General features: G+C 48.5%; 1 protein-coding gene across 1 annotated transcript in view; it reads left to right on the top strand.

Moving 5' to 3' along the window:
* KIF16B (kinesin family member 16B) overlaps positions 1-21,090 on the top strand; it is a 1,684,060-nt gene that overhangs the window by 1,641,276 nt on the left and 21,694 nt on the right. The window contains exon 25 of the mRNA XM_085612707.1: positions 18,639-18,722. Coding sequence (XP_085468833.1) covers positions 18,639-18,722 — 84 coding nt within the window. The remainder of the gene's footprint in view (positions 1-18,638; positions 18,723-21,090) is intronic.

Here is a 21,090-nt window from a genome sequence, read left to right as displayed (position 1 = left end):
GGACCTTGGCAGACGCGTTTCAATTGAGGTGTAACTTCCAGCTGAACTATGTATTTCTGCCCATACTCTTGATTCCTGGAGTTCTGAGGACGATTCGCTACGACCGAGCTCCAGTCATTCTCATTGCCCCGGATTGGCCAAGGAGGGTGTGGTATACAGATCTTCAGTGCTTCTCCACTTGTCCCCCCCAGCATCTATCATTCAGGCCGGACCTTCTCTCCCGATTGGAGGGAATGGTTTTGCACCCCAACCTTCGAGGCCTCCACTTACATACTTGGAGTCTGAGCGGGGACCCCTGAGTAGTTTTCTGCTTTGGGTTCAGCTCAGACTTCGGAGCCGACTCCACACCCAGCACCACGGTATATGCTGCTTCCTGCTGCATCTACGCCAACACCAACGCCATCAGCACCACAGCAGGAAACTAATTCCATTGTCCTGCCTGACTCCAAACGGAAACAGTCTCAACCTCGGTGAAGTCATGTCCCTGCACAGTTCCGACACGCTGGCCCCAGTACACTCTGACTCTTGATAAGTCAGCGCATTTCCTAGGTGCCGCCCTCCCATGGATTGGACTCTGTGTAGAGTCAATCATGTTTTGTTGATTGTGGCAACACGTTTTCTCCACAATATGATGAAATGTTTTACTTTACCTGCAAAGAGGTCAGTGGGTTGCACCTTTCCCCTGACACAGTATTAGATTCTCCCTCTAGCCCTTCCATGGAACAGTTGGCCTGATTTGCTGTAGTAATCAGATGAGCGGCTGAAGTTCTAGATTTAGGTACGTTCTGTGTGGTAATAGCCAACATCCTCACAGAAGTTCTTCAACATGGACAGACCTCATTTTAACCTTTACTGCCATTCAGATGACCCTGACCAACATACTCGTAGGCAGTTGGACGAAACCTTGGTCCTGCTCACCTGTGAACAGACCGGTGGCACATCATCACAGACCTGCTCCAGGTGACCCTGCCTTTCTGACAAAACAATCTTCTCCTGAGAGCCTGGTAATACAGGCTTTTACTAGCAAGATTGTTGCAAAATGGTTTCCGTCCATTTAGTACACCCAGATCTTTTACTTTTAGGATCACCCAGTTTTGGACTTTACTGTGGGTGAGTCTCACTACGTGTCTTACCCACATTAATAGCATGGTAAGTGGACTGCACATGTTTACCTCCCTTATCTGCCTTTGATGATAAAGCCACAGCTACACAGCAAGGAGAAAGGGCACTTGGCTTTTTACACGTGTGTAGGCTGCACGTTTGAGACTACTGTTGTGCGCAGCTCAGTAACTGCGCATAGGCAGCATGGTGCAGTGTGGTGTTTGCAGGGTTGGATATCAACCTGGGGTAGGCCTTATAATATTAGTGATTTACTCTTGTTTGTAGTGACACTTTCGTAAACATGTAGGGGGAATTCTGCCTTCTAATGCAGTTTTACTTCACCTTTGACCTTCACAGTCCATCAAAATATCAAAATGCGGTGAGACGTGCACCATGATGGAGTATGCAAGTCCCATTAAGCTATATATCCATCCTATGGGCCATCCAGAATTGTCATATTTCTCTGGCTCGGCTCCGGATCAGAGTCCAGGTCTTATGCCACCCTGATAAGGCGTAAATAATTACATTGCTCTCTAGCAGCTGGCACAAAAGCGCCCCCACACAGTGCTTCACTCAGCTCCTGAGCAAGAAGAGTTGAGGAAGAAACTCTGCATCTGTTAATTACCATCCTACTGTACCAGGGCAAGGGACTGCCCAGGCTGACTGAACAAATGAGGAAGCCCAGACAACTGGAGTCAACCGGGTAGGGGGTTTGGTAGCAAAAGGCCCTGGCAGTGATGTCATCAAGGGGTGAATCTGAGGCCCCCCAGAGGAGATTTGACCAGAGAATCCTGGATGACGCCATCTTGAACTGTCTCAGCATGCTGTGCAAGAGTTGGGATGGGGTGGAGAGGTGAAGTGGCACTCAAGAATTAGCCAGGGGTGCCTAGCTTCTAGAACGTCCCATCCTCTTTTAAAAACCTTTTCACAAGGGACAGTGTATGCTGTTTTGCTCTTTTATGCTTTTTGCTGCTGGAACTTGGTACTGCGACAGCCATAAACATCTGGAAGGATAAAACCCCCTGATGCCCAAAAGGACTAAGGACTCTGACCCAGTTGTCACCAGCACCAATGGGTCTCTCCAAGGGCCAGTGAGGCTGGCCCTCTTCAACCCCCTGAGGACAAGTTGGGGAAATGATCTGGACTTCTGCTTCCAGAGACAAATAATAAGAGGAAAGCTGCCGCAGAGAACCAGTAGAACAAGCTCCCTGTAATGTCCACCACTTTTCAGGCAATGAGTCCTGCTGCTACTGCTCTTGGTGGCTAGAGCTCGAGACCAGGAGTAAAATGAGCCCAGGATCCTCTTAATCATCCCAACAGGGCCCAAGGTATGGTCTTTTAAAGGTTGGTGATCTTTGAACCCCAGCGAGGATCGAAGCACGTGTGGCTCCGCTGCATCTTTTTTACATTACCCCCGGGTGTGGGCCAGGGCATGGGAATTTGTTCCCTACCTGAAGTAAAGTGAGGGGGCATGCATGCGGCCCCCCTTACTGTTTTAACATTTGCCCCCAGGGCTCCCATCTCCCTGGAGCCTGATGCAAAGAGAAAGGGGGAGCGCCATTGCATGCCTCCTCCTCACACCTCCAATAGGAGTGGCCTCCCCTCCACTCCCCTGTCCGTGTCTGGGAAGGGCGGGTGGCCACTGTATAAGAAGCGCTCTGATGGCTCCCACAGTAACTACAGAGGATGCTACCTGGTGAGGAGCCAGCTGGGGCAGCCTTGGGTGGGTTCCCTGAGCTGCCGTTAACAAAGAGAGCCATGCGGGGTATCCAGGTGAGACTGGGCCCCCCAATACAAAGGAAGAAAACACAGGAAAAGCTAAGCGACTCTTCCAGGCACAACGGGAGACCGACTACTAAAATATTCACTGTTCCCTTGGAGGAGCTCCCCATAATGCCTCACGAGAGGTTACCTAGCATATTTTACTTGCCTTGTGGTGGCCCCAGGAGGACAGGTGCCTCACCAACTAATTCAAAAAGAGTTGTGGGGAGCTGTATGGGTTGCAGCAGTCCCCCAGAAGTAATCTTTGAAAACTGACTCTACATTTGCAGAGTCAAGAAATCCATGACCCTCCATGATGTTCACATATTTTGTTAAAGCGCTCCTAAGGCTGGAACTTTTGTTTTACAGCTGGGTGTGTACAACTTCTAGGGGGGCTGGTTCTATGACTGTCTTTAATGTGGCCTGATGTTGTATAAAGAAGACACATTGAGTGTAGTACCCTATTCATTAAGGCGCAAATATCAAAGTGCAAGACTCAGGTAGGGGTCCAAAGGTTTGGTTGTGTGAACTCCAGATGTGGGAATTGAAAGCCCTGTAAACATCTGTCATGTGAAAACATTGATGGTTGATTGATGTATTACATCTGTTTTTTGGCAGATTTCCATTTTTTTGTATGATGTGATAAAGGGGTGAGCTTTCTCACCGTGTACCCATTAGAGTGTTCCAAGGCATCGTATCTTTTGAACACCGGCACTACACACTATGCCTGTATCAGGAGCGCTCTTCGCTGTAGGTTTAGGGGACTACAACTGGTACCAACAACATAGATCTGGGTAAAGGGGTCGGCCCTGCTTGTAGGGTTGTAGGAGATGATGGGGGTGGGGAGTCTGTAGATTCTCAAACTTGCCATAGGCAGGTTAGATTTTCCGCAAGAGAGCCCACCTTGAGTCATTCTTTTTACCGTTTTTCCTGCCATTGGCACAGGATAGAAACCACTGGAAGGGTGGAGCAGGAGGGTATCCATAAGTAGTTCACCCTCTCCTAGGGGTTCCCGCCAGGAGGGTCCCTAAGAAATGTTCCCACTGTTTCGGGTGCAGGAATGTTGTGGTTCTCATGGTCCCCATTGGTTATCTGGTGGAGAGGGGGAGCTATCTAAGCGTGGCAATAGATCGGAGAAGGGGGTAAGACTCGATAGATTCCTGAGATGGGTTAGTGGTGGACCCTGAGATGTCCGGGTAGGGTGGGTGACTGCCGGAGAACAGTGGAGGATGTGATCCTAGGACTGTGTTACCTGTACTTGAGGTGTTACAACAAACAATTGATGGACGGAATGCTGACAATGCATACATTCTCCCCCAGTCAAGAGATCTGGGTTAAATCCATCGTTCTTTTGCCCACTACACCACCCCAGTTTAGACATGGCCATATGCAAATCAGTCTTGACCCTGTGCCTCATGGGAACAGTCCAGCCCCACTGGAGTCAAGCTATCCTGGCTGATGACGGCTGATAGCCAGAAACCGGTCCTAGGATGCTTGATTCCGGTCCAGGGAAGACATGGCTTGGCAGTTCGGGCTGGACTGTTCCCATGAGGCACAGGGTCAAGACTGAGTTGCATATGGCCATGTCTGAACTGGGGTGGTGTAATGGGCAAAAGAACGATGGATTTAACCCAGATCTCTTGACTGGGGGAGAATGTATGCATTGTCAGCATTCCGTCCAATTGTTTGTTGTAACACCTGTACTTGAGGTGGCAGCTGTGGCGATTTACAGCCGTATGTCCAATCAGGTGGATCCTGTGGCGGTCAGACACCAGGACTGAGGGCAGTGGCCCTGTAGCTGGAGGATGTGCTGGATTCTCTGCCCTAACCAGACCCTGCCTGGTGCACTTCTGGTGTATAAGCCTTGGGGTACTGCCTTGAGGCCCCTTAAAATCCTGGCTTGCTAGGCATTGGTGTTGGTGTAGGAGGTGTATGCGCCAGCAGTGGTAGTATCACTTGACCAGGTGAGCCCTATCATAGGGAAGGAGCAAGGTGCTTCAGTCTGGGATTGTAGTGACCACTTCTGTCAGGGAGGTTGGTCTGAGCTGTTCCACAAGCAGTTGCCGAGGACTGTACCCGGCAGACTTCTGGTGGGTGCTCTTTAGGTACACAGGTGGGATGTGCCCACGTCGAGGGTGTGCGGTAGGCTGGTGTGCAACCCTGTGCTTCAGACTCGGATCGTGTTGACTTGTTCTTTCCCGAGTGCTTCTCTGAGCTGTTACACAAGCAGCTGTTGAGGACTGTACCCGGCAGATGCAGCATGGTGCACTTCAGGTGTACCAGTCTTTGGGTGCAGTCCGAAGACCCCTCGGGAGTCCTGTTTCACCCGGCAAGGACTCAACAGGTGGGGAGCAGCCCCTCCAGTGAGTGAGGTGAAAGTAGACAGTGTGGGCTTCAAGGTGACCTGTTAAGCCTCTCACAAGGGGATCTTTATTGTCCCTGATTGGTCTTTGTATTGACAGCATGGAGGCAGGGAAGTGGCTTTAAGGGGGGCCTGGGTGAGCCATGTATCACTTAGGGGCTGAATACAATGGCGGTGAGACCGCCACCAACAGGCTGTCGGTGGAGGACTCCCCGCCATTGGAACCATTTTTACCGGCCGCCACATTCGGCTGGCGGGTGGAGGGGGGCGGTCAGAAAGACCGACCACCACACATCCTACGGGCTCCTAAGCCGGCCGGTGCAGCGGAGCGGGTTGTAGTATCTACCATGGTGCCGCCGTAGGGATTACAATGTCCCTTTCTGCCGCCCTTTACATGGCGGTCATCCCGCCATGAAAAGGCTGACAGAAAGGAACTTTGGGGGCCCGTAGTGGGGCCCCTTCCCAGCTGGCCCTCTGATGTAGGTACTGGTGGGCACCTATGGTGCCCCACTACATGTCCCTGCACCATGTCGCAGGCACCGCATGGTGCCTGCCACGTAGTGCAGGGATATGCAAAGTGACCACTTTTTGTATTATGGAGTGTGCTGCCGGCAGCAGCCACAGTACAAAAGATAGGCATTGCAACTGCTGTGGTAACGGTCGCATCATAATGCCTCCTAAGGGACTGCAGACAGCGGTCTTGATTTCCGATAGTAATCAGCCCCCAAGTGCCCTGCGGTGCTTTCTGTTGACCCGGTGAGGCTGTATGTGTGAGGGGGGTCCATGGGTGAGGGCATCCTGTGCACATGTGCGCAGGCAGCGCGCCTGACTACTGTCATGAACAGCCCAGTAACTGCAGACTGGTCGCCTGGTGCAGTGGGGACTCTGCAGGTTTAGATATTGACCTGGGAAATATTTTTTCTGTAGTGATACTTTATTATACATAGGGAATAATTTACCTTAGAGTGTAGTTTTGCTTCTCTATCGCCTACAAAGGCCATCAAAATATCACAATTGGGGTGAAACGTGCACCAAGATGGATTATGCAAGTCCCAAGAAGCTATATGTTCATTCGTAATTGTTCTTTTTCTCTGTCTCAGCTCAGAATCAGAGCAATGCCCTGGCCTTTTGTCACTCTGCTGAGCCAAGATACTTACATTGCGCTCCAGCAGCAGTATCAAAGGCCGCCCGACACAAAGGTAGCAATTAACATTGCTTTACTCATCTTCTGAACAGGAAGGGTTGGGGAACAAAACCTGCATCTGTTAATTACTTGTTTCACTGTACCAGTGCTGGGGACCACCCAAACCTACTAAACAAAGGAGGGAACCCTGACACCGGGAGAAGGGTTTTGGTGGGAAAGGCCCAGTCAATTATGTCAGCGAGGCGGCGGAGCTGAGCCCCCCAGAGGAGATGGGACCAGTGACTCCTGGATAACACCATCTAGAACTGTCCAAGCATGCTGTGCAGGAGGGTTGAGATGGGGATGGATAGCTGATGTGGCACCCTGATATCTGCCAGGGGTGATTGGCTTCTAGACCCTTCTACCCCCTCTAAAAGATAACTATTGCACAAGGGTAAGAGAGTGCTGTTTTGTGTGTTTGAGCTTTTTGCCGCTGGACCCTTGGACTGTGACAGCCATGGATAACTGGAAGGATAACCCCCCGATGCCCAAAAGGACGAAGGACTCTTCCCCTAGTTGACCCCAGGACCAGTGGGTCTCTCCAAGGGACAAGCAGTGAGGCTGTCCCCCCCCCCCCCCCCCCCCCATGGCCCATGAGTACCAGTTGGGGAAATCATCTGGACTTCTACGCCCATAGACAAAGACTAGGAAGAAAGCTGGTGCAGGGAGCCAGTGGAACCAGCTCCATGAAATGAACAATGCTTTTTAGGCCATGAGTCCTGCTGGTACTGCTCCTGGTGGCTAGAGCGCACGATCATCTAAATAGACCAAACGGGGCAAAGTTATGGCAGTTTAAATGTTTGTCATCTTTGACCCCAGAGAGGATCGAAGCACTTAATGCCCTGCCGCAATTTTCCATTAGCCCCAGGGAGGGCCATGGGTTGACACAAGAATTGGTTCCCTAATTGAAGGGAGTGAGCATGTGTGGGGCTCACCTCACTGTTGTAAGTTTTTTGCCCCAGACCGTCATTTCCCCGGGGCAGATGCAAAGAGGAAGGGGAAGCGCTGTTGTGCCCTGCTCCCCATGCCTATGTCTGGGGGAAATGGGTGGCCACTGAATAAGAAGTCCTTTGCCGGCTCCCACTGCAACATAGGAAGAAGCTGCCCAGGGAAGGTGCCTGCCGGGGCAGCTGGATGTTGGCTCCCTGAGTTGCCCCAACAATCATCCTGGGTGTCCTGGTGGGACCGGGCACCCCCACTACGAAAGAAGAAAGCACAGGAAAATCTAGGGGGCTCCCCAGACCAGCCGGAGAGCCACTACTAAAATATTCACTGCTTCCTCGGAGGAGCTCCCCATAATGCATCAGGAGAGGTTAATTGGCTTTTTTCTTTTTTTGACTTGTGGTGACCCACAGTAAAGGGACACCATCAACGTATTCAGAAAGTAGGTGGCTGTAGGAGTTACAGCAATCCCCAGAAGTATTCTTTGAAAATGAACTCCACATTTGCAGGGTCAAGGAATCCATGACCCTCCAGAATTCCCACATTTTTTTTTAATTACTCCCATGGCTGGAGCTTTTGCTCTACAGCTGGGAGTGCAGCGCTCTCTAGGGGCTGGTTCTGTGGGTGTCTTATGAGGCCTGAAGGTGTATAAAGAAGACACTTTGAGTATAGTACCCTTCAGGGTCTAGTTCTATTGCTGCATTTTATGTGGTTTGAAATTGGTGACCTCTAGGTGCGGTTTTTATGGTTGCATTGTATGTGGCCTGGTAGCATATAAAAAGCACACAGACATTTTACGTTTATTTTAAAATGCTTTATTGGTATAATGATGTTGACAGTTATTACCAATCAAGGCTGATATGCTTTATTGACATTAATAATTGCATTTACACATGGTTATTATTAATGTATTTAAGCACAAAATTATGGAGTTTTTAAAATGTGGTTTGTTTTTGTAATATAGCGAACCCTTGATTAAGAAAATATGCCTGTTTTAGCTAAAGTGAGGTGTTGTCTGTTGTAGGTGGGGGAGGCACTGTGATTTTGAGGGTCATGACCCTTTGATGTCAAATGTGATTACATAACGTAATCAAAGGTGTTTGCGATCTGCTTTATGTATATATTTGTAAATTGATGCTTACCAGTTAGTAGTATGTAAATAAATTTACTTTTTCCTTTCTTAAGAAAAAGCACAGACTGAACATTCATTTATTGAGTAGTGTTATTGGGTACCAGTGAATGGTGATTTCTAGCCCATATCACCTCCACTGAGTAGGCCTTGAACTGCTCTGCTTCGCTACACTGCGAGAGTCAAGCACTACCATAAGGTGCTAAACTTCCAGTAAGGTGAAATTGTGGACCGATTACTTGCTCAGGCCTCACATCCTCCACAACTAATAACCCAGTTTTATACAAAAGTAATCCCAATTGTTTTCCTATGATCCCTTAAATAGAGCGTTAATAACAATTGATGCATTTGAGAATGTTTCTTCACATAGCCTGTCCCACCGATCAGTCCCACAGATCAGTCAACGCCATCTGTTTGCAGTGTAGGCACTTCCATGCATTATGGGACATATTTAAACAGATCTTGCCAGAAGCCCCAAAAGATTTATGTGCCAAGTTGGCTCAGATCATACAAGATGGCCAGTAAGTGGGCAAGTGTGTCATATGATCAGGACAGGACACCGCAGACCGTTTAGGGAGAGCGGTCGGCACTAGAGTGATGATCCAGCATCTGGCATGGATGAATGGAAAATCCTTTGGTTCCAGTCGAGCAACTGGCGATATTCTAAGGGTGAAGGATCTGCAGTTAGAGTTTTCAGGAAAAAGAAAGTTACCGAAGGTAAGTAACTTGTTCGTATAGCGGAGAGCTTGTTTCACTAACTTTTTTCTTTTAGTGTCATTTGGGCTATATTTTTTCATCCATGGGATGATGGGTGAACCGCAACCTGAGCCAGAGCATGATGCTTTGGTTTCTTCATTATAAGGAGATCTACAAAATGTGTGTGCATCTTTTAGTAGTAAACTTCATTATTTTGCACTTTGTTATAGAGTAATACATGAACTTGTAATATGCTTTCTGTTGTGCAACAATCAACATGATTAAGAGGACAATTATCACAAACACAGGGAGGTGATCGATTTTTGAAAGATTGCTGCTGCAGCCAGCTCCTCAATCCAAACCCATTCCTTTAGTTGGCGGTGCATAGCTTTATATACATTGGATGATATCCTTTACTGCGCCCCCAGGAGAGAGAGAGCGAAAGAGTGTGTGCGCGTGTGTGAGCATTCACAAATGATACCCGCGTAGAACAGGGTAACTTGTAGCAACCACCCTGTAGAACATATGGTGCATTTGTGGCAAACGTTTTATGAAAGTATAAAGAATTTTCAATAACATAGTTTTTTTTTTTTTAATGCACACGTTTTCAGTACACTTTGCTGATTTATAAAGTGATGATGTGATATGTCATACAATTAAACATTTTATTGTTAGTACTATAACAGCCATTCTAGTGGATTTCATCCTAGTGAAATACGGACAAGGCCCCCAGTCCACTTTCCTCGGCATACCCAGCTTAAACAGTAGTAAGAGGCTGTCCGCGAGTACCAGAACCAGGTGTGCCACCTGAAAGGCTGTACCTTTGTGTTGTGCTACCTGCAGAGGGCTCTCCATACCTGGTTGTAGTATTGAATGAGGCGTGCTAGCTGCAATATGACAACAAGAGTTGCATGCTGAATTACGTCATATTTGTAGGAAGCTTCCTCTCGGTCCCAGTGCATGCGAATCCTTTTGGGCACTTTGTCAAGTTGCAGGTGGGCTTCTAGAAGGTAGATCATACCTTTTTATTTCAAGGTGATTACTGCTTGATAATCTCCAACAACCTAGTCAATGGTACTGTTAGGGAATGTTGTCTTCAGAAGCTCCTCTGTTCCTGAGGCGTCTGAAAAATAAACTGGTACTGTCAGAATTTATGAAAAATGAGGTTCAAGAGCGACTCCAGTAAGGAAAATGTGTCCTCTGCTTGGTCTAAAATCAGTACCAGGGTTGAGATAAACCCAAACACCCACCATATAGTGACCAGCGCCAATTGCAGGGGCTTATACAGCAACAGTCCTTTTCACACCATATTGTCACGGATAGCATTAGAGGGAAAACAAAATAAAACAAATCAACGATCCCTTTAATTAAGGAAAACTTAAGCAATGGTATTACCCGAGAGCGTCTCAGAATGACCCTCAAGTCCCATTACAGCAAACCACGAGTTGCTGTGAGATGCTGGTCAAATATCACAATGCAGAGACACAAAGAAGATTCTCGTTTGTTGATCAACAAAGAAAAGAGAGGGGATTAGATAGGGTGTGGTTATTTTGACATGCACCAGAACTGCCATTGGTTAAAATCGTTCATTTTTAGGTCGAGCCTAGGCTGCGCATGTGTGGTCCGGAAGACCTGGTGTATTCAATTCAGGACTTTGATCCAGCCTGCTGCCTTCCCATAGATTCACTGCAGTATCGCTTTGTTTTGCTGCCTTCTGATTGGTTCATGGAGCAAAACCTCACTTCTGTATTCTGCAGAACAGCACTCGTGCAATAATCACTCCATGCAAGGTAACTTAGCGTAAAAGGCCATTTATTAGGACAGGGTTGGACAATCATACCCAAACATAACAGCCAACCCCCCAACAATCCCCAACAACATAACTTCTCATTTTCCCATAATCTCCCATACTCCAACTACTCCATCCCACTTCACACAGCAACCTCCTCACTTATCCCATTCGCTTCCTCTCTTCTCTTCCAACCTCCTCCATCATCTCCATTCATCGCAAACTGATATGACGCACCCCCACCTTTCACCAGTATCCCCCTCCCCGGAAGGGTGAGTATGCCCGTCATGGACTCCTCCCCCCTCCCAAATCCGCTCCGAGCACTCACAACCCGTCCTAAACTGGCACGCTTGTAGAAAAACTTGTTAACCCACAATCGATTCCATCGACTGTAGGGTGGGCGGGTGGCCAAAGCACACTAACTAACCCACCCTGAGGCGCTGGGGAAAGGAAGAGGAAGGACTTCCTCTCCCAGCCCCCTTTAACCTCTCCTACCGACCCCACCCCTTATCCCACCCCTTCCTTCCCTGTCCCTCCCTTGCGCGAAATCCCCGGGGGAAGACTAGTCCGCTGACCTTTCTTCCCCCGGGGGCTGCACTCTCAACTACAATGTCTTTCCGATTATTTTCCTTATGTGCTCTGGGGAGAACTATTTTTCTAATTACTGTACCGCTTCACGCCAATTTATGATTTATATATGGCGGCCGCTACCAGCTTTTGTTTTACACGACACACATCTTGCAGGCTCCATGTAGTCCTTCTTTATGTGGGTAAGTAATATATGTATAGCCCTTTTGCATTTTGCTGTTCCGCCTCAAGCCGCGCTTTAGTCTTTAAATGTGGCAGACGCTGCTTGCTTTTGTTTTACACGGCACCCATGTTGACGGCTGTGCTGGTCACCCCAGTCAGTGACCTCTCTCCTTTGGTGCTTGGGATTAGAACCGCTGGTGACACCTCTCTCTCTGAGGCTCTCACAGGTCCCCGGGTCACGTTAGGTCCCCGTGGAGTGGATACACTGTTGGGGAAGAGCTGTGTCCGGGCTGCGTATAGTGTAGTAGGATGTTTTCCTTCCCATCGGCCGGACTCCCAGGCATCCAGAATTTAATTGCTGTTGTGCCCCACACTCTGCAAGCCCCGAGTAAACTGGAGGAAGGCGGTGGTCTGGAATTTACCACTGCTCGTTTCCTAGTCCTGACCTCAACTTGTGCTGCTGCGGTGCCCTGCCCATGCAGTCGGAGGCCAACTTATTTTAGCATCTTGTGATTTAAAGCCTCCTAATGGTGCTCTAAGGCAACAGCTTTACGTGTCCATGTGGAAAGGCTGACCTTGATATCAAAGAGTTCTTAACACAGCTCTTACTCTAAAAAAGGCACTCGGAGTTTACAAAAGTCTCAAAAATGTTGCATCTCTTTTAAAGCTTGTGTTTCAAATCTAGAAGCATATCCTACTGGGACACCTAAAGATAAATATTTTGTTGTCACGAACTGTCTGGAGGGCTGTTTTTTGGTGCAAAATGTGCTTCCAGAAACTACGGAGTGTCAGCAGAGAATAAACTAAACTCAGTGCTCCGAATGCTGAATGCTGATATAGTTATGTGTTCTGCTGAGTGCAATATTATATGTGCGTTCGACAACCTATTTTGCTCAAGGGTAGAGAACACAATATTCAAACAAGCATTTGCAATGCAGTAGGTCTTGCAAATGCAGGATTTTGAGCTGTTGGCATTGTAAATGACAATGCCTTTTATTTATGTGTTTAAAAAAAGGCATTGCCATTTACAATACCAATAGGTCAAAGTTTCTAAAATGCGTGACCTATTGCATTGCAAATGCTTGTTTGTGGACTGTAGTTTTACCCCGGGTTTCTTGATCAATCTGGTGCTATGGGACTAAAGGCCAGATGTACAAAGCCTTTTTGTGTTTGCAAATGGGCTGATTCGCCGAATCGGGCTGTTTGACAACGCAAACGGCTTTTTGTAATGAACAAAACCTGTATGGGAGAGGTCCCAAGGGAACCCTTCCTCTTTGTGAATGATGTTAAAACATTTATCTGAAATAGACTGCTAGTTATAGATTCCTTACCTTAGAATTACCCCCAGACGTCAGACTGGATCCGAAGATTTTCCTTTAGCAGTACCCCTGCATGTCGGTAGGTAGCGTCGGTCGACTCCTTGTCTGTCGTTTGTGTCGTGGTTGCCAGAATGACGTTGTGGTGTCTATTTAGACGCCGTCCCTGTGCGTTGACTTCAGTTCTTTATTTTTCCGCACCAGCCTTGCGCCGATCCAAAGAGAGCTACCCCTTTAGTCATTTTTTTACTATATTTTTTCTCAACTTTTGTCTTATTCTATTTTGAGTCTTCCGACTCCTGGTGTAAAAGGTATGGACTGGGTTCAAGCCGTGTGAGGCCTGTAACCCTCTGATGTCAGTTACAAACCCCCACCTCATGTGCCTTTGGTGCCTGGAGCACGACCACGACCCGAAGTCGTGCTCCGACTTCTGGGCCATGAATCCAAAGTCTTTGCGGGAGTTATTGGAGGCCCGGCAGTCGGCTGGGCATTGCTCGAGGTCACGGTCGAGAGAAAGGTCTCTGGAATGGTCGCGGAGCCACCACCATTATTCGTCATCCAAGTCTTCGAGGTCTTGGGTAAGTCGAAGTACTAGAAGAAGGTGAAGAAGCAGTGTCGCTCTTCACATTCACCCCGTCCGTCGGCCGACGTGATGAGGGACCTGGAGCGTTGTCGCTCCCCAGCTCCATCTTCGGAGCCTGCTCCAGGGACGATTCTGAGCTTCCCTCCTTTTCCCGGTGCCGGAGCATCCTCTGCCCAGCTTCGAGCTTTCACAAGGCGCTTTATGGCATCTTCGGGCCCCGCAGACTCTGTTGGGGGCCCAGGGATTCCAATGCCGGCGGCTTCGGCGCCGGAGTGCACCCAAGGATCCAGGCCTGTGTCAGGAGCAACACCGGTCGACCTCACGGTACCCTCCCCAGCGCTGATTACGATGACGACACCCCTGGTGTCGGTTGTGCCCCCGACCGACGCTGACCCCTGACGCCGGACCAACATCGGAACCGGCGCCGTAAGGCACTTTTGTGCCACTGTTCATCCCTGGTGTTCCTTTTAGGCCTGATTGGCGACCAGAGGAGGGTGAGGAGGACTGGGCGGTGTCTGTGGACCCTTTAGCTGACTAACTTGATGAGCTTGACTGGCGAGAGGTCCTGGGTGACGCCAGTGGTCTGGATACCTCCCCAGACCTTGGCATGCTTTCTCCCTCCTACCATGGCTATTGAAGAGGGAGCGTCATATGCAGTCTTGTTGTGTAGGACAGTTGAGGCCTTGGGCCTGGAGCTTCCTACAGTGGCAGTCAGGACTAACCGTAGTGACAGAGGTGTTTCAACCTGCTTTGGCTTCTTCGAACCCCTTCTGCCCTTTAAAGAAGCCTTCTGGGCACTTTGTCCAAGACCAGTGCAGGGGCTCTTGTGGACAGGATGATTGCCCGACGCCACCGCCCGGCCCCAGGTGACTCACTTTTCCCCTCCCAACACCCAGCCCCCGAGAGCTTGGTGGTCCAAGCCTCGTCCTCTAAGGGAAGAAGCTTCCCTACTGCTTCCCCAGATAGTGAATTCAAGAATCTGGACCATCTTGGGAAGATGTTTTCTTCCACCAGCTTAGCGTTGCGATCTGTGAATACTGCATGCCTCTTGGGCCATTATTTCCATACAGTGTGGGATACAGTTGCGCAAGTGCTGCCACAGTGCCCGGAGGAGGCCCGAGCTGTTTTCACCCTCGCAGTGGCAGAGGGTAGAGATGCAGCCAAATTTACATTCAGATGTGGGCTGGATACCGCACACTCACTGGGCATAACGGTTTCCACGTCAGTAGTCCTGAGGCACTACGCCTGGTTGAGGTTGTCTGGTTTTTCTGGGGATGTCCAATCCACCTTACTGGACATGCCCTTTGATGGCCGTCGCCTTTTCAGTGATAAGGCAGACTCAACGCTTGTGCGCTGTAAGAATTCTAGGGCTATGGCTAGATCCTTGGGCCTTGCGGCGACCTCTCGCCCCACATAGCATGCTTTTCACCCCTGTTGACCTCAGGGGTCTGGGGACCAGCGGGCGGGCCAGTCCACCCATAACCCCCCTCCAGCAGCCTCCAAACCCTCCTAGTCCGATCTTTCAGGGCCACATGGGGCCAGTGAGCAGCAGGATTCGCTATCACCTCCCGCACTGGTACACTATCACTTCGGACAGGTGAGTTTTGGAGATAGTCCGAAGGGGCAACTCCCTCCCCTTGGAGACTACCCCTCCATCCATGCCACCATCCTTCTATCGCATGTTGGAGGATCACTTGGCCCTCCTCTGCCAGGAAGTTGCAGCTCTCTTGGCCAAGGGAGCTATCGAAAGGGTCCCTGTGCCAGAAGTAGGTTGTGGTTGCTACTCCCACTACTTTCTGGTACCCAAGAAGGACAAAGGCCTGCATCCTATCTTAGACCATAGAGCCCTCAACCGCTTCCTCCAAAAGAATAAGTTCAAGATGCTCAAATTGGCTCGGGTCCTGTCTACCTTCGACCCTGGAGACTGGTTGGTAGCGTTGGCCTTGCAGGACACATATTTCCATATCCCCATCCTGCCAGCCCACAGGCGTTACCTATGGTTCATGGTAGGCCACGAGCATTTACAGTCCACCGTGCTCCTCTTTGACCTTACCAGTGCCTCTCGGGTGTTCAACAAGGTGATGGCAGTGGTCGCAGCTCATCTGTGCAGATCAGGGGTTCCAGTCTTACCCTAACTCGACGACTGGCTGTTGAAGGCAAGCTCTGCCTTTCTTCGCCTTCCTGATCAGCCTTCTCTTTTCAAGTCCCCTATTGTAAATAGATTTCGAAAGGGCATTACAAATCTCTTTCCACCTTCTCCTTTCATAATGCCCCAGTGGTACTTGACTCTTGTCTTGACGTACCTTGTGTGCTCCCTTCAAGCCTCTATATAACTGCCCTCTCAGACTCCTTACTCTGAAGACTGTCTTCCTTGTCGCCATCACCTCTGCTTGCAGAGTGCGTGAGCTTCAAGCTCTGTCCTCAAAACCTCCTTTTCTTGCTGTTCATTCAGACAAAGTAGTCCTTCGCACAAGGCCCTCTTTTCCTCCAATGTGGTTATCTCTTTCCACATTGGACAGACCATCACTTTGCCCACCTTCTTCCCACCTCCGCACCCTTCCAAGGAAGAGACTCCGCCGTCTGGACCCAAAACGTGCGCTGTCTTTCTATCTAGACCGCACAAAAGATTTCCAGGTGGGCAATCAACTCTTTGTTGGCTATGTAGGTGCCAAGAAAGGTCGGGCTTTGCAAAAACGCACCATCTCTCGATGGGTTTTTCTATGCATTAAAATCTGCTATTTCCTAGCGAAAAAGGAAGCTCCAGTGGGACTGCGTGCCCACTCCACCAGGGCTACGGCAGCTACTCCTGCTTTGGGATGTGGAGTCCCACTCATTGACATCTGTCAGGCGGCCAATTGGGTTTCCCTGCACACGTTCACCAAACACTATTGCCTAGACTGACAAGTCCGGAGAGATGGCTATTTTGGCCGTTCTGTTCTTCAGGATTTTCTGGTGTGAACTTAGTTCGCAGACCCACCTCTGAGGTTGGTATTGCTGGTGTACCTATTCTTAGGTACGGAATCTGTAACTAACAGTCTCTTTCAGATGAACAAGTTACTTACTTTTGATAACGATGTATCTGTAAGAGACGTATGTTAGTTATAGATTCCTTACCACCCAACCCATCCTCCCCGTTCTGTGAACTGACTGCTAGGGATAGGGACTCCCTTCCAGGGCCCTAGTTATGTGCGCCAGTGGTCAGTGTCCTGCATGGCTCTGCTCCTGGCGAGGAAAGTCGTCTCAGAACCGACAGCACGCATGGGCGGCGTCTAAGTAGACACAGCGACGTCATTCTGGCGACCACAACACCAACGACGGACACGGAGTCGACCGACCCCACCTACCGACGCTCAGGGGTGCTGCTAAAAAAAAAATCTCCAGATCCAGTCTGACGCCTGTGGGTAATTCTAAGGTAAGGAATCTATAACTAACATATGTCTCTTACAGCTACATCGTTACCGAAGGTAAGTAACTTATTTTTTAAGAGCAGGCAGTGCTCCCATGGACCACGGCCTGCTCTTCAAAAATGGAAAGAAAACTTAATTTTTCTTTTTTTGAAACTCATTCCATTTTGCTTTAAGAAAAACGGGCTGCGTTTAAAAAAAAAAAAAAAAGATTGCTTTATTTTTTAAAAGCAATCGGAGACCTGGTGGTCTGCTGACCCCACCAGTTAATCATTCCTGTGATTTTTGCAATCCCAGTGGGTTGCAAACCGAAACATATCTTATTAATATTCATGAGGTAGGTCTATTTGCCACCCACTGGGAATTGCAAAAAGCGTAAGACACATATTTGTACATTACTGTTTGTGATTGCCAAATAGTAAGTCGCAAAAATTTGCTATTTGGTAATCACAAACACTTACCTGAATACATCTGGCCACAGATGTACTAAGCGACCGATTACAAATAGTAGGAGCAAATCGCACATGGATAATTTGTGAGATATCTTTGTATATGTAATGCGATCAATGTCCTAATGGTTTATTTCACAAAATCTCCAGTCACAGGGGGTTGCAGAACGACCTGCCTAATGAATTTATTAGGCAAGTCGCTATATGTGACCTTCTGTGATTGGCTACAATTAAAGAGATGGCGGCCTCCAAGGACTTACAGACTACTATCGCTGTTTATGCATTCCCAAAAAGGATTTTTTCGATGATATATATTTTTAAAAAAAATTTTTTTTTTTTAAGCAGCCTGCGTTCCTTGCAGGTGCCACTGCTTTTTTTTTTTTTTTTTAAAGGTTCCATGTAGATAAACCTTTGGGGAGGAGTAGGCAGTGACTCCCTGAAACACTGCCTGCTGCCCCTTGGCTACCAACACCATTCACATATGGCAAGGTGCCTGAAGTGTGCACCTTCCCCTTTAGGAATCAGTTACCACCTCCTTTGAGGTGTCGGTAACTAATCAATGACCCACTCAGACATACAACATTGAATCTAATTCAGGTAAGAACACCCCTTTCACTCCCCATCCCGGTTGCTTCTCAGTATGGGTCAGTAAACCCATTTTGTGAGGCATAAATGCTTTACCGATTCACAAAATGGGTTTCATAATACCAAAGAGACATTTTGCATTACAAAACCTATGATTTTGCAAATCGCAGGGTTTGCGATCACAAACTGGCTTTCTATATCAGGCCCTTACTTTGCAGTAGAGTTAATTATAATAAAAGGGCCTAGAAACTGATTCATTCTGAAGTGGGCACAAATTACCATGGCTAAAAACGCTGATCAAGAGGCACATCATTATGCTTTTTAGAATGTCACATAGCTCCTAATTTGGATTAAAAGCGATGGATATGAAGTGCTGAAATTTGCATTATAAAAAAATCGCTCGTATAGCATTCCAACAGTTTGCCAGATATATTTTTATGGTGGACAATCGGGCTTCCATGTAGCTGTGCAGCAGAATGATTTTGTCAGTTACTTCAGCATAGCCATCCTTTAAAGGACTCGTTCTCTGTTGCTTGGCTTCTTACTGTCTGTTGATGCTACTCACGTGATTCTTGCTCTCTCTTCCAGCTTCGTACTTTAGAATTTCCCCCAAAGAAGCTCTTTGGCAACAAGGATGAGAGAGTCATCGCAGAGCGGCGGAGCCACTTAGAGGTAAGTCGTGAACCCTCCCAGCTGTAGAATGTGCTTCGTTTGTGAAGATTTCTGTCTGCTTGACCAAAAGAAACTGCCCCATCTGGTCGAAGCTAAATGGCCCTACCTAATGCGCAGAGGTGGCTTTCGCTTCATTTAGCGCAGGGGAAGACAGCAGTGCTGCAATCTCAGCCTAATGAAGCGAGCATCTATAAGGCGCCGTTCACACTGCACAGAAAGACTAGATGTTGGGGCAGGTCAGGAGCAGCTACACAGAACAAGAAGAAACGGGCCGAATGGGGAATCGTGGCCGCTGTAGACAGATGGTCTCTAATGAGACTGAAGCTCTGAACACGCTTCATGCTGTAAATTCGGAGTTCATTAACGCTGGTGGACTGTATCAAATGGCCTGCAAGCTGGGAACATGCACTCCGAAGACTTCAATGTTATGCAGTTCTAATTTTGCCCTAGTTTTTAAATTGCACATTTTAGTAACTTGGAAACGTCTATTTTTTTCGAACAGATGTGCTTTTGTTGAGACATGTTAAAATGGATTAAAATTTAAACCAGTAGATTGTGCATCTTTTAAACGCTAAATTTGTATTGCATAAAAAGGGAGCACAAAATCCTGTGGTGCAGGTTTTTTGTTCCTGGGAGGCAGCATTTAATAACTGTTTTGAATTCATCTCTATCACCATAAGAAGCAGAAGCTGGGTTGAGGGAGGTCAAACCCTACTTAAGGAACAACCCCAACCCTTCTCAGGGTGAACCACAAAAAGTCACTAAATTAACCTGTGGTAGCATGGCACAAAGGCAGTCCGGCTTAACTTAGAGGCAAAGTGTAAGGTATGTATGCAGTACGCAAGCAGTAATAAAGTGAAAATACAACACAAGAAAAATACCACACTAATTTCGAAAAATAGAGGACATTTTAATAATTTGAGACCAAAAATCAAATTAGCAGAACTGGAGACATGCAATTTTAAAGATAAAGTTAAAAGTGGCGCTAAGCACCATCTGAGGGTATGTTGTCATGCTGGACCAAGACAAATACAAAAGTGCAGGCCGAACACGGCGGAGCGCAGACCGGGCACAGCATCAGGTTTGGCTTGCTGAAAATTGAACCTTCTGTCCATGGTGCACGGTGTACGTGACATTGCTTTACAAGGCTTCACATTGTCTGAGGCATCGGTTCTGAAGAAGCTGTATGGTGAGGTTATTGCGGGGCTTTTCGTCGGTTATGATTAGCTGTTTGGCGAATCTTCGCAGGGCTTTGTGTTACTCTGCGTCAGTTTCAATGAAGCTGACTGCTATTGATTCCAATGAGGCTGGCAGCTCTGTGGAGAGGCTTTGTGTCATTTCGCATCAGATTTGGTGGAACCTTCAGTTAGTCCAGGAAGTACTTTCTCCGAAGCCAGCCAATCAATCAATCAGGGGATTTATAGAGCGCATTACTCACCCGTGAAGGTCTCAAGGTGCTGGGGGGGGAGGGGGGAGTGCAGCTCCAGTTCAGTCGAAGAGCCAGGGCTTGAGGTTGTTCTTGAAGGTGTGCAGGGTAGGTAGCGTCTGATGTTGACAGGGAGCTCGTTCCAGGCCTTGGCTGCAATGTAGGAGAAGGCTCTTCTGCCTGCTCTGTTTCTGCATATGCGTGGGGTTTCTACCAGGGCAAATTTGGAGGAGCGAAGGTTCTTTTTGGGTACGTGGAAGGAGACTCTCTCGTTGAGGTATTTGGGACCGATGTTGTGAAGGGATTTGTAGGCGTGGGTGAGTAGTTTGAAGGTTACTCTCTTCTCGATGGGGAGTCAGTGAAGGTCTTGTAGGTGTTGGGTCATATGTTCGTGCCGTGGGGTTCGGAGGACGAATCTGGCTGCGGCGTTCTGGATGGTTCGGAGCTTGTGCAGGAGAGTTTTGTTGATTCCGGCGTAGAGGGATTTACAGTAGTCCAGTCTGCTTGTTATGAGTGCGTGGGGGGTGGTCTTTCTGCAATCGGGGGATCCATTTGAAGGTCTTGCGGAGGATGCGGAGGCAGTTGAAGCAGGTGGAGGCAACAGAGTTGATCTGGCGGGTCATGGTGAGGGAGGAGTCCAGGATGATGCCGAGGTTCCATACGTGGTCTGATGGGGTGGATGGGCTCCCGAGGGTGGAGGGCCACCAGGAGTTGTCCCAGGCAGTGGTGCAGGGTCCGAGCACGAGGACCTCTGTATTCTCCAAGTTTAGCTTCAGGCAGGGCACTGGACCTGGGGAGACACCACTTGCGAATCAGGATCTTTCTCCAGAAGAGGCCAGAAGGACTCGGGCAGGTCCAGACAGGCACAGTGCAACAGGTCAGCCAGGCAGTTGCAGGGGGGCCTCTGTAGCTTGTTGTGACGCTGTAGCTCTGACAGGAGGT

This window comes from Triturus cristatus, chromosome 6, assembly GCF_964204655.1.
Source record: "Triturus cristatus chromosome 6, aTriCri1.1, whole genome shotgun sequence".
Classification (NCBI taxonomy): Eukaryota; Metazoa; Chordata; class Amphibia; order Caudata; family Salamandridae; genus Triturus; species Triturus cristatus.
This window is presented reverse-complemented; position numbering and strand designations above follow the sequence as displayed.